We start from the raw sequence: 12,500 nt of genomic DNA on the forward strand, positions 1-12,500 counted from the left end.
TTTGAGGGCGTAAACAATTGTACACAGTGTGGTTTTCCACACATACACGCGATATTCGTATCGTATACTTCTCTTTCCGAACAACTTTGCCTCTAGAGCCACTGCCAATCAAACCGTTTGTTAAATGATTGAGAAAATGTGAAAACCAAGTTTTGCGAACTAGTCCTAGGTTTTTCACTCAATCTGGAAAAAAAAACACCGCAGTGCAATTCTCTGGACTCTCTAGGTCAATAATTATCAAAAACATGTTGAAATTTATCCTTTGGGAAGCTATAACGGGGTCCTTTAGAAAACGATCCTGTCCAAATATACACAAAAGCCTATAAAGCCTAAACAAACTAAAAAAACTTGAAACCCGCTGAGCACATGCAACAGGTGATTCTAAACAAGCTTCAGGGAGACCGGACCACAGCTGGTGCTATAACATGCATATGGTTCAGTGCATCAGTTGTGTGTAGCCCCAGAGTGCCCCCTGGACGATGGACACGTGTCGCTCCGCCCACCCACAATTTCATTGGTTTATAATACAGCAGAGCTTATTGGTGCAGACGTTTGCGCAGGAGCTTTCTTTTATACACGTTATGAATGATCTACGCTGTTTGGCTGCATTACAGAAATATTAAGTGCTAACAGCGATTTCAGTTCGAATCAATTAGCAAATGTTTTTTTTTACGTTAGTTAAAAACTACAAATGTGAAATGAAGTGTACAATTTGTAAAGTAAAGTGAATAAAAAGTAGATAACTTACAGTAAAATAAACAGTTTTAGGATTTACTAGGCAACTATTTTCACACATTGCTCATTTCATAACTACGAATCATTCAGTAACTCATTGAAATACATGGAATCCTGAAGTGCACTGATATAGTATTTTCTTGTAAAACACTAATCTTGGTTTTATTTACAACTTTAAAATCAGTTTGGTGTTATATTTGAATTAAAATGAATTACATATTGCATTTTAAATGTAATTGTTTTAATCTTGATTGTCTATAGTATTCATTTTTAGTACATCAAGTTCAACAAAACGAAAACGAGAAGTGCTGGCTTATCAGCTAGCTGAAATAACGTTCACTTTAATGAATTTTACTTCATATCAGTTTATTTTAACTGTTTCAGTTTCACCCAACTACAATAATCCTGGCATTTGTTTGGTTGTATGTCATGTGTCCATTAACCAACATTAAACTGCCGTGAAAATGCAAATGTTCTGATAAATGAAAAAAAAAAAAAATAATAATTACCTTAATCTCAAAGTTTTAGGAATCAATGATTCACAGAAAGAACTAACAGTACAGCGCTGCATTTGAGTGATTTTACAGTACACCATGAAGGAACTGGTCACAGCACAGACACGTCATTTCTTTCCATCGTTTTATTTTGTTCTTATGTCAAAAAAGTAGATCAGAGGATCTGCGGTGCTGCTTCAGAGTTTGGGGTGGCGGAAGTCTTTGCCTGCGAACTTGGCCTTGTCTCCGAGCTCCTCCTCGATCCTGCGGAACACACACACACACACACACACACACACACACACACACACACACAGGTGAGGGTTTGGCACACTCTGATTGGACGGCTGATTTGAGGGTATGATGTCACTGCTGACCTCATCAGCTGGTTGTACTTCGCCAAGCGCTCTGATCTGCAGGGGGCGCCGGTCTTGATCTGATCACATCAGAACTCGGGTTAGTGTAACTGATTCTCATTGAACTCCACTGAAAGAGCATTAATTCTGAGCACAGATACAGCATGATGCATGATGGGTACCTGTCCTGTGCAGAGACCGACCACCAGGTCAGCGATGAAGGTGTCCTCCGTCTCACCGGAGCGATGGCTGACCATCACACCCCAGCCGTTAGACTGAGCCAGCTTACAACTACACAGAGACAGAGAGAGTCAATGTTTTAATTTCAAGCACTTTGTTTGCCAGGAATTAAAAAAAAAAAAAATAAATAAAAAAAAAAAAAAAAAAATGAATTCGTGTAACACTCACGCCTGGATGGACTCGGTGACGGAGCCGATCTGGTTGACCTTGAGCAGCAGGCAGTTGCAGGCCTTCTTCTCACAGGCCTGCTGGATGCGTTTGGGGTTGGTGACGGTCAGATCGTCTCCCACCACCTGGATATCCACTGACCCCGTGAACTTAGTCCAGTTCTCCCAGTCATCCTGATCGAACGGATCCTCGATGGACTGGACTGAGATCAGAACCAGAGCAGACACAAGTGAACAGGGCTGATCCTGCACAAACCGGCTGTGTGTGTGTATGTGCGAGTGTGTGAGAGAGAGAGAGGGGTCAGTGAGTGTACCTGGGTAGTTCTTGATGAAGCTCTTGTACAGGTCTCCCAGCTGGTCTCCGGTGATGTGGCGCTTTGGGTCGTCGGGTGACTTGAAGTCCAGGTCGTATTTGCCGCTCCTGAAGAACTCTGACGCAGCGACATCCATGCCGATGATGATCTTGTCAGGATAGCCAGCCTTCTCGATGGCAGATTTCAGCAGCTCCAGAGCTACAGAACCACAGACGATCGGTCATCAGCAAACAGAGGTTTTATAGTCTCAGTTTTCATTTTAAATGGTAATGTTTTAGTAATTTAGTTTTGCTTTTGTAATTTTCAGTTTTACTTATTTTAGTACATTGAGCTAAATTAAATGAGATCTGCTGCCTTAGAAACGAGCTGAAACAAAGGGTTTATTAGTTTTTTTATTTTTCAGTTAATATAAAAATAAGAGTAATTTTTTACATTAAGTCTCAGTTTTAGTAAACCTCAACCATGTTTTGCAGTGTATGCAACATTTATTGTCATGACTATGAATTTAAGGCTTTTAAATAAGGCTAAATTTTTGCATTTATTATTTCAGTCTTAAGGTTTTTAAACTCAAATGTAAAAGATTCTTCATTCTTGTTTTTTTACTGAGCTATAGATCAAGTGCTGTACCCTCGTTGTTCTCAAGGATGTTGGGTGCAAATCCACCCTCGTCTCCCACATTAGTGGCGTCTTTGCCATATTTGGCCTTGATGACGTTCTTGAGGTTGTGGTAGACCTCGGCACCGATCTTCATGGCCTCGTGGAAGTTCTTTGCTCCGACCGGCAGGATCATGAACTCCTGCATGGCCAGCTTGTTCCCAGCGTGAGAGCCACCATTGATGACGTTGAAGGCCTGCGTGAGAGAGAGAGATGAGAGGTGAGTGAAGTCGTGGGTGAGAGGAGGAGGGGTAGTGGGTGAGAGGAGGAGTGGTGGGTGAGAGGAGGAGGAGGAGGAGGAGGAGGAGGAGGAGTGGGTGAGAGGAGGAGGAGGAGGAGGGGTGGGTGAGGAACAGCAGGTGAAAGGATGTGGAGAGGTGGGTGAGAGGAGCAGTGGGTGAGACGAGGAGGAGGAGGGGTGGGTGAGAGGAGGAGGAGGAGGAGGAGGAGGGGTGGGTGAGAGGAGGAGGAGGAGGGGTGGGTGAGAGGAGGAGGAGGAGGAGGAGTGGGTGAGAGGAGGAGGAGGAGGAGTGGGTGAGAGGAGGAGGAGGAGGGGTGGGTGAGAGGAGGAGGAGGAGGAGTGGGTGAGAGGAGGAGGAGGAGTGGGTGAGAGGAGGAGGAGGAGGAGGAGGAGGGCGAGGAGGAGGAGGGGTGGGTGAGAGGAGGAGGAGGAGGAGGAGGGGTGGGTGAGAGGAGGAGGAGGAGGGGTGGGTGAGAGGAGGAGGAGGAGTGGTGGGTGAGGAACAGCGGGTGAAAGGATGTGGAGAGGTGGGTAAGAGGAGGAGGAGGAGGAGGGGTGGGTGAGAGGAGGAGGAGGAGGAGGGGTGGGTGAGAGGAGGAGGAGGAGGAGGGGTGGGTGAGAGGAGGAGGAGGAGGAGGGGTGGGTGAGAGGAGGAGGAGGAGGGGTGGGTGAGAGGAGGAGGAGGAGGGGTGGGTGAGAGGAGGAGGAGGAGGAGGAGGAGGGGTGGGTGAGAGGAGGAGGAGGAGGAGGAGGAGGGGTGGGTGAGAGGAGGAGGAGGAGGGGTGGGTGAGAGGAGGAGGAGGAGGAGTGGTGGGTGAGGAACAGCGGGTGAAAGGATGTGGAGAGGTGGGTAAGAGGAGGAGGAGAGGGGCGGGAAGCACACGTACAGGAACTGGCAGGATCACATCTTTGTTTCCGGCGAGGTCGGCGATGTGGCGGTAGAGGGGAACGCCCTTCTCAGCGGCGCCCGCCTTACACACAGCCAGACTCACACCCAGGATCGCATTAGCACCGAACTTAGCTGCACGACAGGAAACAAGCAGATAGGATTCAGAAACGCTGGGTTTCTTATTTCCAATCTGCATAAATGTCTTCTGTTTGCTGTAGCCTTTATCAATACATTCATGCATTTTACAGACAATTATCCAAAGCAACTTACTAGCATTCAATGTATACACATTTCACACTTACATATACTTAGCACGAGTTATGAACGCGTATTTGGCGAGTATGGTAATACGTAGTTAGCGTGCTGTCCTGGGGAAGGGCTCTGAGCTCGGGAATGGCCCGAAGTATCCCAGAGTATCCCCCCCATAGTGTGGTGAGAACTTAGTGATACTGGTGGAGAAAGGGTGGTGGAGGGATGCTGATAGCCCATCAAATGAGTGGAGGTATGTCAGCTGTATTTATATCCGTGAGTTGATTGACTTGACTGCGTGCCACTTGTGTTTAATTAGGCTAAGTATCTGACGTGCTCCTCCCGAACTTTAATAAAACATCATTTATATCAGCGATTGACATTGCAACCACCATGATCTACTGTTTGAGATACATGAAGTTATTTTATAAAGATAGAGGTGTGCGTTTTATTTACATTTGTTCTCAGTTCCATCGAGTTCCAGCATGAACTTGTCGATCTTCTCCTGATCAACAACGCTGAACTTCTGTTTACAGACACAAGGATGAGTCAAATACATTAAAAGAGTTTACAGGTTTATGGGGGATTTCATTAGTTTGATTAATAAGATCATCTTGCATGCGTTACATAGAAATTAAATATTCAGTAAAAAGATTTTTAGGTTGCAAGTATTTAGTAGGCAAGTATTTTAATATTCACAAAATTATCAATGACAAATTATGCAAAAAATATGATCAAACAAATACTACAGCTGAGATATTTGGTAATTCAGCTAGCAACTTTAATAATAATAATTAGTTATTTAAATAATACCACAATCACTTTATGATCTGTACATGATCTCACCTTCTCAATCAGTTTGGGAGCAATCTCTTTGTTCACATGGTCCACGGCCTTCTGGGTCCCTTAAACACATATTGATGATTTGACTAATGTTAGGTGTGAGTGAGAGCAAAACTTTTAGTTAAATACATAAATAATCTTGTAACGCAACCTTTACTATATTCTCCTATGCCAGACGTACCTTTGCCCAGGTAGCGTGTCTTGTCTCCGTCTCGGAGCTCCAGAGCCTCATGAACTCCAGTGGAAGCACCGCTGGGAACAGCTGCCCGGAAACGACCTGGAAACAAATCAATCAGTTACCAGCTAGAGAAGGAACGGTTCCTCAAGACAAAACTCTAAATAATGACAAAATGGTATAAGTGTTTAATTTTGGAGTTTAAAGAATAAAAGCAGCTGTTTAGTCACATAGGGCTGATAGACAGTCAGACTGAATGAGTGTGTGTGTGTGTGTGTGTGTGTACCTTTAGCCGTGTACAGATCCACCTCGACAGTGGGGTTTCCTCTGGAGTCGAGGATTTCACGAGCGTGGATCTTACTGATGGACATCCTGAGAGAGACAGAGACCATTCAGCCACAATCAAACACATTTATTCAACATCAGCCCTCATCAGCTTACGGGCTATTTGTGCTCACTTTTGACCAGGAACAGTAAAAGCCCTTTTTTTGATAACTTAATTTTCTCAAAAAAGTTCCTGAAGGTTTTGCATTGCATTGCGTGTTCATTCACTCAATATTTTGGCTTTTAAATAGTTTTTTTTTTAAACACATTTACAAAACCGCTCTGCATTAAGGTCTTTTCGATTCATTTCCAACGATCGGTCACTTTTGACAGAACGATTATAACTGCTTAGACTCACTGAATTAAGTCCTGATTTTTGTGTTTGTTCAGACTGCAGATCTAAAAATGCCAGCAAGTTTTGTTAATCTTTTAAAAACAAAAAACAGTCATGAATAACTAAAGAGATTATAGGATTAAAAACATCTGCACAAAGCATAACATACTGTACACTTCAGCTGTCTGACACAGATACAGTCTGAGGTTTCTATTAATAGAGAGGCTACAGCAGGAGACAGAAGAGACGTACGTGTGTGTGAGAGTGTGTGAGAGAGTGTGTCATACCTCGACAATTTTATATGACCTTTACAAAGCCTTGCTGAACCCTGACCTTTGGGTTCAACATTCTGACCTTTGCATGCGAGCAATGACACTGTACTCCAATGTAACACGCACGCCATACAGAAGGCACTACACCACACATTTGATTTAATTTAGTTTTTATTAATCTGCATTAGACCCTCATGAGTGCAAGTTAAACTCAAGTTAAAGCAAATTATTAGTAAAAGGATGAAAAAGAAAAATGCATGTTTTTGCAGCTTTCTGCCAGACATAGAACACAATGTAACTTTTCACTGCCAGACATGCAAAGCTGATCTTTAGGGTTCAGAAACGTTTGACCGATTTAATGATTTTTCATATTCCAGAGATTGCCAAGCAAGTTTCCATTTTTGAACATTGGGTACTATATTAGACATTTATTCGCGTGCATTTTACAGACTTGCATCACAATTTTGAAACATTTTCAGCTTTTCTAGAAACACTGTCAGTCAATCACCGAACAGCATCTCCTCGCGCGAACGTGCGGCGCGTGACCCTACAGTGCCAATACTGCGCGTGCACGCGGACGCAACAATTAGTTATTAAATAACTAGCATTATGACGCAATAACGGGCGTTCGTGCGGACTTTAGCCAGAGCGCGTTAATAACTTTTTTTTTAATAACTATTAGTGAATTAAATATTTGCACAGTCACATCTGAATTTCGTTTTCAAATGCCATACACGCTATGATCCCTATACAAGTGGTTTTATAAGTTTAACCGTATTGTTTCTGACAAAGCGGTGGTTAATATTTGACCGAATATTCTGTGAAGTTCCACCGGAAGCGTGAAGGTCATTCAGTTTACTTCAGAACCTTTGAGGCGTTGCGTGTTAAATCTGCTCTGATTTCACCAACTCTGCGTTCAGCTGGACACACTCACACACTTCCTCCTAACTGCAAACTTAGTCACACATTCATATTAAACGCCACAGCTCTGGAGGTTCTGCAGACCCCGGGTCAGAAGACGCGTTCAGCAGCAGATCTCAGATCAGTTCCACACTAGAGTTCAACTCGCTCCAGCAGAGCTTAATACCGCAGAAGAAAGTGCCTACAACACTCAAACGTGAAACACAGAGTTGCAGTCAAACGCGTGCGGATTTGCGTGATTACCTGCGGGAGCGTCGGGTCGGCGTCGATCTCGGTGTTTAACAGGGGCGTGAGTGCGCGTTCCGACCTCAGCGACGCAATTTATAGACGGTCTCTAAACAACGTCCCCGTATATGGGAAGAGCCTTAGGGAGCGTCTACAAACTCCAAACGTGTACAGCGTTTCAGGACACGCCCACATCTCTGATGGTTTATATTGCTACAAAGTTATCAAATGTAAATGCCATCATAACTAGCCACTAGACTGGCCTTATAAACAAGATGGAACCAGAACACACACACACACACACACATCAAATTGAGCTGCTAATGCAGTGCAGTGCCAGTGTTTGACAGTCCAGCAGATCAATCTTAGTATTTTGAAGTTAAGAATCACTGACTCTAGATGTGTTTGGACTGGAATGCTAGCATACTATGAAGAGTGTACACTATAAGTGCCTGTTATTTGAATAATGTTATATAGTATGCAGTTTGTAACTATAAATGTAACTTTTTCTACTATACACTGCAAATTTGAGTCAATATTCAATGCATACTGAAAATGAGCAAATTAGTATATCACTGCATGCTGCAAAAAAGTCTCATTTAAAAAAAGCTCTGTTTGATTGTGATGCCCTGTGATCTGGAGGTCAAGAGGTCATCATGCTACATGCCTTTTTGGCTATCAAAAAAACAAACAATCAAAAAATCTCATGCAGCAATATATATATATATATATTGAAATAAAAATATAATGTCAAATAAAAAATTTTTCAAAATATATATATGCAAATATTTTTATTTATCACATTATTGATTTAATTTTGATTTATTACAATATATAAAAAGTAGACATTATTAAATCATCATAAATCTAGTTTTGATCTCTAGTAAACCGTCCACATGCTACTGTAAGATTGGAAATATATATTGCCCATGAAATGCATTTTGAAATATATTTTGGTATATTTTCAATTGAAAGAATATATTTTATTGAGCTTTATGTTTACAACATATATTTAGCATATATATATATATATATATATATATATATATATATTCAAATAAATCTGTATGGAAATGTGCTGTACGAAATCTCTGCACAAAATATGAATGCAGTATGAATGCGATATTGTTGAATGAATATGTTCTAGATCTTGAGTCAGATGTTTATAGACAGAAGGGATCAGGCATAATGAAACACAAGACAAGTTTCTGTGTAAATCATTTTAAAACACTTTTCCCTATATTTTTGCATAAATTGCCAGTGTTTTGTTAAATATGTTGTCGATCTGATTGACATTTTGCACTAGTATCTGCGGCTCTGTCCTAAATCTTGTGTTGCCTCTCTGATGCCTGACTTCGTTCAGGACAGGCCCTGAATCTTCATGGACATCTTTTACTCTCAGCTGAGGTTTGGAAACACTCAGACTGTCCCTCGTCGAGCTCCGGACCTGAATGAAAGGTCAGGGTTGAATTAAAGGGGGAAATGTGAGAGTGAGTTTGGGTTCGGACCTAAAGGGCACCTATGATGATCACACGCCACTCTTTCCCTGTGTTTCTCCCTCTCTACCCTTTAGCACCAGACTAAAATTAGTTTCACTATCATGAGAGACACTTGTGTTGTCTCGGAGCAGCAGGACATCCACAGATTCACGCAGATTCACAATGTCAAACACTCAGTGTATGGAGGTACATTCCTGCCAAAAAAAGTGTTGATTGCTGAGAACAATACAATTGTCCGTGTCTTTTATTTGTGTTGTGCATGTTTCTGCTCTGAACGATCTGCAACGCATTTTTGCATTCTAAACCGTTCCGATACATTGATCTTTCTCCTAACTAATAAAAGAACATTTTAAGAACATTCCCATTAAGTTACGAAAACATTATTTCTGTATGTTCTCTGATTGTTCAAAATGTTCAGCCAAATGTCTTAAAAATGTGTTTTCTTGGTTATGCAAATGTTAAAGAAAAAAAAAACATTCAATTATTTTGCAAACATTGTGGAAACGTTACTTTTGAAAGTTCTCTGAAACAAGTAGCAACGTTTAGAAACGTTAGATGAACATTCAGAAAAATCATCCCTTAACAATATACAGATAACGTTTGTGCATTAACGTTTATTAAAGACTAGATAACTTTATTTGGACACTCTATGAATGTTACAGGAGGACTGTTTGTTCATAACCTTGTCAGAATGTTCTGAGAATGTTCCTGTTAGCTGAGAGCCTTTAAGCATGTTTAAATGCATTATCTGCTGGCATTCCTGCACAAACTCAATGCAGCGCGTGCAAAGCAGTCACAGCAAGAGGATGAGCTAAATACTCAAATCTCTCAGCAAACAAACAACATTCAGAAGAGACTGAACTGTTGTTGTAACACATCACTGCTACATGATGGCGCTGCACTGTGTGTGTGTGTGTGTGTGTGTGTGTGTGTGTGAGAGAGAGAGTGTGTGATCTGTCAATCTTTGTCACAGATCTCATGTCTCTGTGTGTGTGTGATCTGTCAATCTCGTGTCTGTGTGTGTCACAAGCAGTACTTCCTGTTTCCTCTCTTACAGCTCTATTCCTTCACAGCAGAGTGTTCATGTGTCTCAGACTACAGCCTCTTTAAAGTGAGACATGTAGATAAATGAATAAATGTGAATAAATGTGAGTGTTTGTTGGATTAGATCGGTCATGTTGTGTATTTATATCAGTACGTTTGACCTGTTTTCATCACAGTTTCACTTCTATGATTCAAGAGCAATGGAAAGCTCACATAATCATTTCTGTTTTAAACTGTCCTGCTGAGAATCCAAATCAGTGTTAATGGAAACTGGTGAAATCAGAAACACACATTCTGACTTTAACTGTTGCGTCTGACAGTTTGGGTCAGAATCGACGGTCAGCGATTTTTCTGCTGGTGCTTCATGAATCTCTGAGTTCAAAGAGGTCTTGAAAGTGTCCTGAAGAAGGTGCGTCTCGTTCACTCAAGTGTGCTGAGAATGCAAAACCTTTACTGGAAGAAGAGCACGAGTAAGACAGCCTGTGATTGGCTGACATGCTTTTGCATGCATCAGCCGCTGAATATTGTAATGAACTCTTGAGTGGAGTGCTGTGATCAAGACCGTATGTGTATCTACCTGAACTAAAAAAATGAAACTATTAAAAACATCTTTAATATGAAGTTTAAATAATGTAAAATATAAATATTAGATGAAAAACCTTTTTACAAAATTAGAAATGTACTCTTGACAGCTAAATTAAATGTTTAAAAATTGAATTAAAATATTTAAACCTAAATTGCAATTTAGTACGTGTGTGTGTATATATATATATATATGTGTGTGTGTGTGTGTGTGTGTGTGTGTGTGTATGCATACATATTTAAAGCCAATTTATAATATTAATAAAAGCTACAATAGGAAACAAAGACTAAAACTAAAATTGAAATAAAAATAAGTTCAACCTCAATAGTAATATTTAAAAAACAAAAATAACACTGAAACTATGAAGTGGCGTTTCTTTTTGACAAAAATCAAGCGAACCATGCAAGATAAATTGAAACCGAATGCAGTCCCTCACTAATTTCAGCTGTAAAGCAGTTCTACGTTTTGTTCCATGAAGACACGGACAGGAGCTGCTCCATACAAACTCATTCTCTCTTTATTTGGCATCTAACAGTCAGATTTCTCGGTTTTGTTCAGCAGGATTTCACACAGACAATCATACAAACAACCGTTTGACTGGACGCTCCGCCCGTCCAAAACACAGAAATTACTATAGTACCATAAATCAATCAATTAATTCATAATAAAACCAATAAATGAGTTTGATATTAACTAGAGTTTGTGTTCCACTGCCTGATTGGGGAAGAAACCGAGATCTCAAACTCCTGGAATGTTAAAACCGTGATGAAGATGAGAATGATGACGATGAGAAGCTTCTCGAGCACATGTTTGGTTGATATTGGAGCGGTTCTTCTGGCTTTATGAATGGAGATCAGGTCAGATCCTGCAGACGGCTGACAGGTGAAGTGGCAGGGCATGGAGAAGTGGGCGGAGTCATTAGGGCTGGGGGCGGGGCTTGTTCACATGTTCATCTTCCTGAGGTATGTGGTCATATCAAAGACAAGTGGATTGATCTTGCCTCCGTGAGCATCTTTTACACCTTTAACAATGATTATCGCTAAAAGAGAGAGAAAGATAACAGTGTCAATCTCACACAAACATCTAGGTCAGATTTCAATTTAGAATCTAAAAAAAAAAGATGCATGTTTAAGATGTTTAAAAACCTTTAAACATTTACATATATATATATATTTGTACTTAATAGATATGTCCAGTTCAAATATCATCCTAGAATCTAAAGAAATGAAATGATAGTGCTGCTTAAAATATTCATTCTTAATTAATTCTAAATTATAATTAAACATAAGTATTTTTTTTATATATTTACAAATAATATTTGCATGTACTTAATATATAAAAACATGTCCAGGGCTTACGTAAAGAAATAAAAATTAAATTTTTAAAATATAAATTATAAACTACAATTTAAAATGTAAATGCATAAAAAATTAAATAACATGATATTTATAAATATATAAATAAAAAAAGAGGTCCAGGTCTTTTTGGATTTTGATTTCGCCCCATTATATCATAATTTATCATTTAAACATAAATTATAAATGTATTATAGACTGAAATTAAATCATTTAAATTATTTATATATTAAACTTTTATATAAAGAAATTAAAAATTTTGTTGTATCTGGATTTTTTCTTTTTAAATCGTGATTCTCATTACTATAATTCCATTTTTTATCACTACTACAGTGATTGTTAAAACTGCAATCTGCATTTATTCAAGTTCAGCAAATACCATATAGTGCACACACTTGACATATACTTTATATTTTCACCTTTATGAGATCTGCCGATGGTGAAGGAGAAAGGGTCGGGCTCTTTCTCTGAAGTCTTCATCTTGATGTCCATGGTGTTCTGGCCGTCTACATTCAGAGCGTCTCTCAGAATCGCGCACCTTCTGCCGGCCACAGTCATTCCATTGGCAAACAGAGTACTGCGGTCA

The 12,500-nt window shown here is 40.2% G+C and overlaps 2 protein-coding genes across 2 annotated transcripts in view; both read right to left on the reverse strand.

The window, feature by feature from the left end:
• Positions 1 to 751: 751 nt before the first annotated feature.
• On the reverse strand, positions 752 to 7,529 carry LOC306859259 (beta-enolase). The gene is made up of 12 exons (XM_079400214.1): positions 7,452 to 7,529; positions 5,644 to 5,729; positions 5,364 to 5,459; positions 5,186 to 5,244; positions 4,796 to 4,865; positions 4,089 to 4,222; positions 2,934 to 3,156; positions 2,307 to 2,504; positions 1,994 to 2,195; positions 1,768 to 1,876; positions 1,607 to 1,665; positions 752 to 1,493 (listed from the first exon to the last, which is right to left on the reverse strand). Exons 2-12 carry the CDS (start codon positions 5,726 to 5,728, stop codon positions 1,427 to 1,429), a joined length of 1,302 nt encoding a protein of 433 aa, XP_079256340.1. The 5' UTR covers position 5,729; positions 7,452 to 7,529; the 3' UTR covers positions 752 to 1,426.
• A 3,522-nt stretch (positions 7,530 to 11,051) lies between these two features.
• LOC306859286 (profilin-1-like) overlaps positions 11,052 to 12,500 on the reverse strand; it is a 5,312-nt gene continuing 3,863 nt past the window's right edge. Inside the window, exons 3-4 of the mRNA XM_079400251.1 lie at positions 12,334 to 12,500; positions 11,052 to 11,598 (exon numbers count right to left, since the gene is read on the reverse strand). The exon at positions 12,334 to 12,500 is cut by the window's right edge and continues 29 nt beyond it. Of these exons, the coding sequence (XP_079256377.1) occupies positions 11,501 to 11,598; positions 12,334 to 12,500 (265 nt within the window). The 3' untranslated portion in view covers positions 11,052 to 11,500. The remainder of the gene's footprint in view (positions 11,599 to 12,333) is intronic.

This window comes from Barbus barbus, assembly GCF_936440315.1.
Source record: "Barbus barbus genome assembly, chromosome: 40".
In the NCBI taxonomy this organism is placed as follows: Eukaryota; Metazoa; Chordata; class Actinopteri; order Cypriniformes; family Cyprinidae; genus Barbus; species Barbus barbus.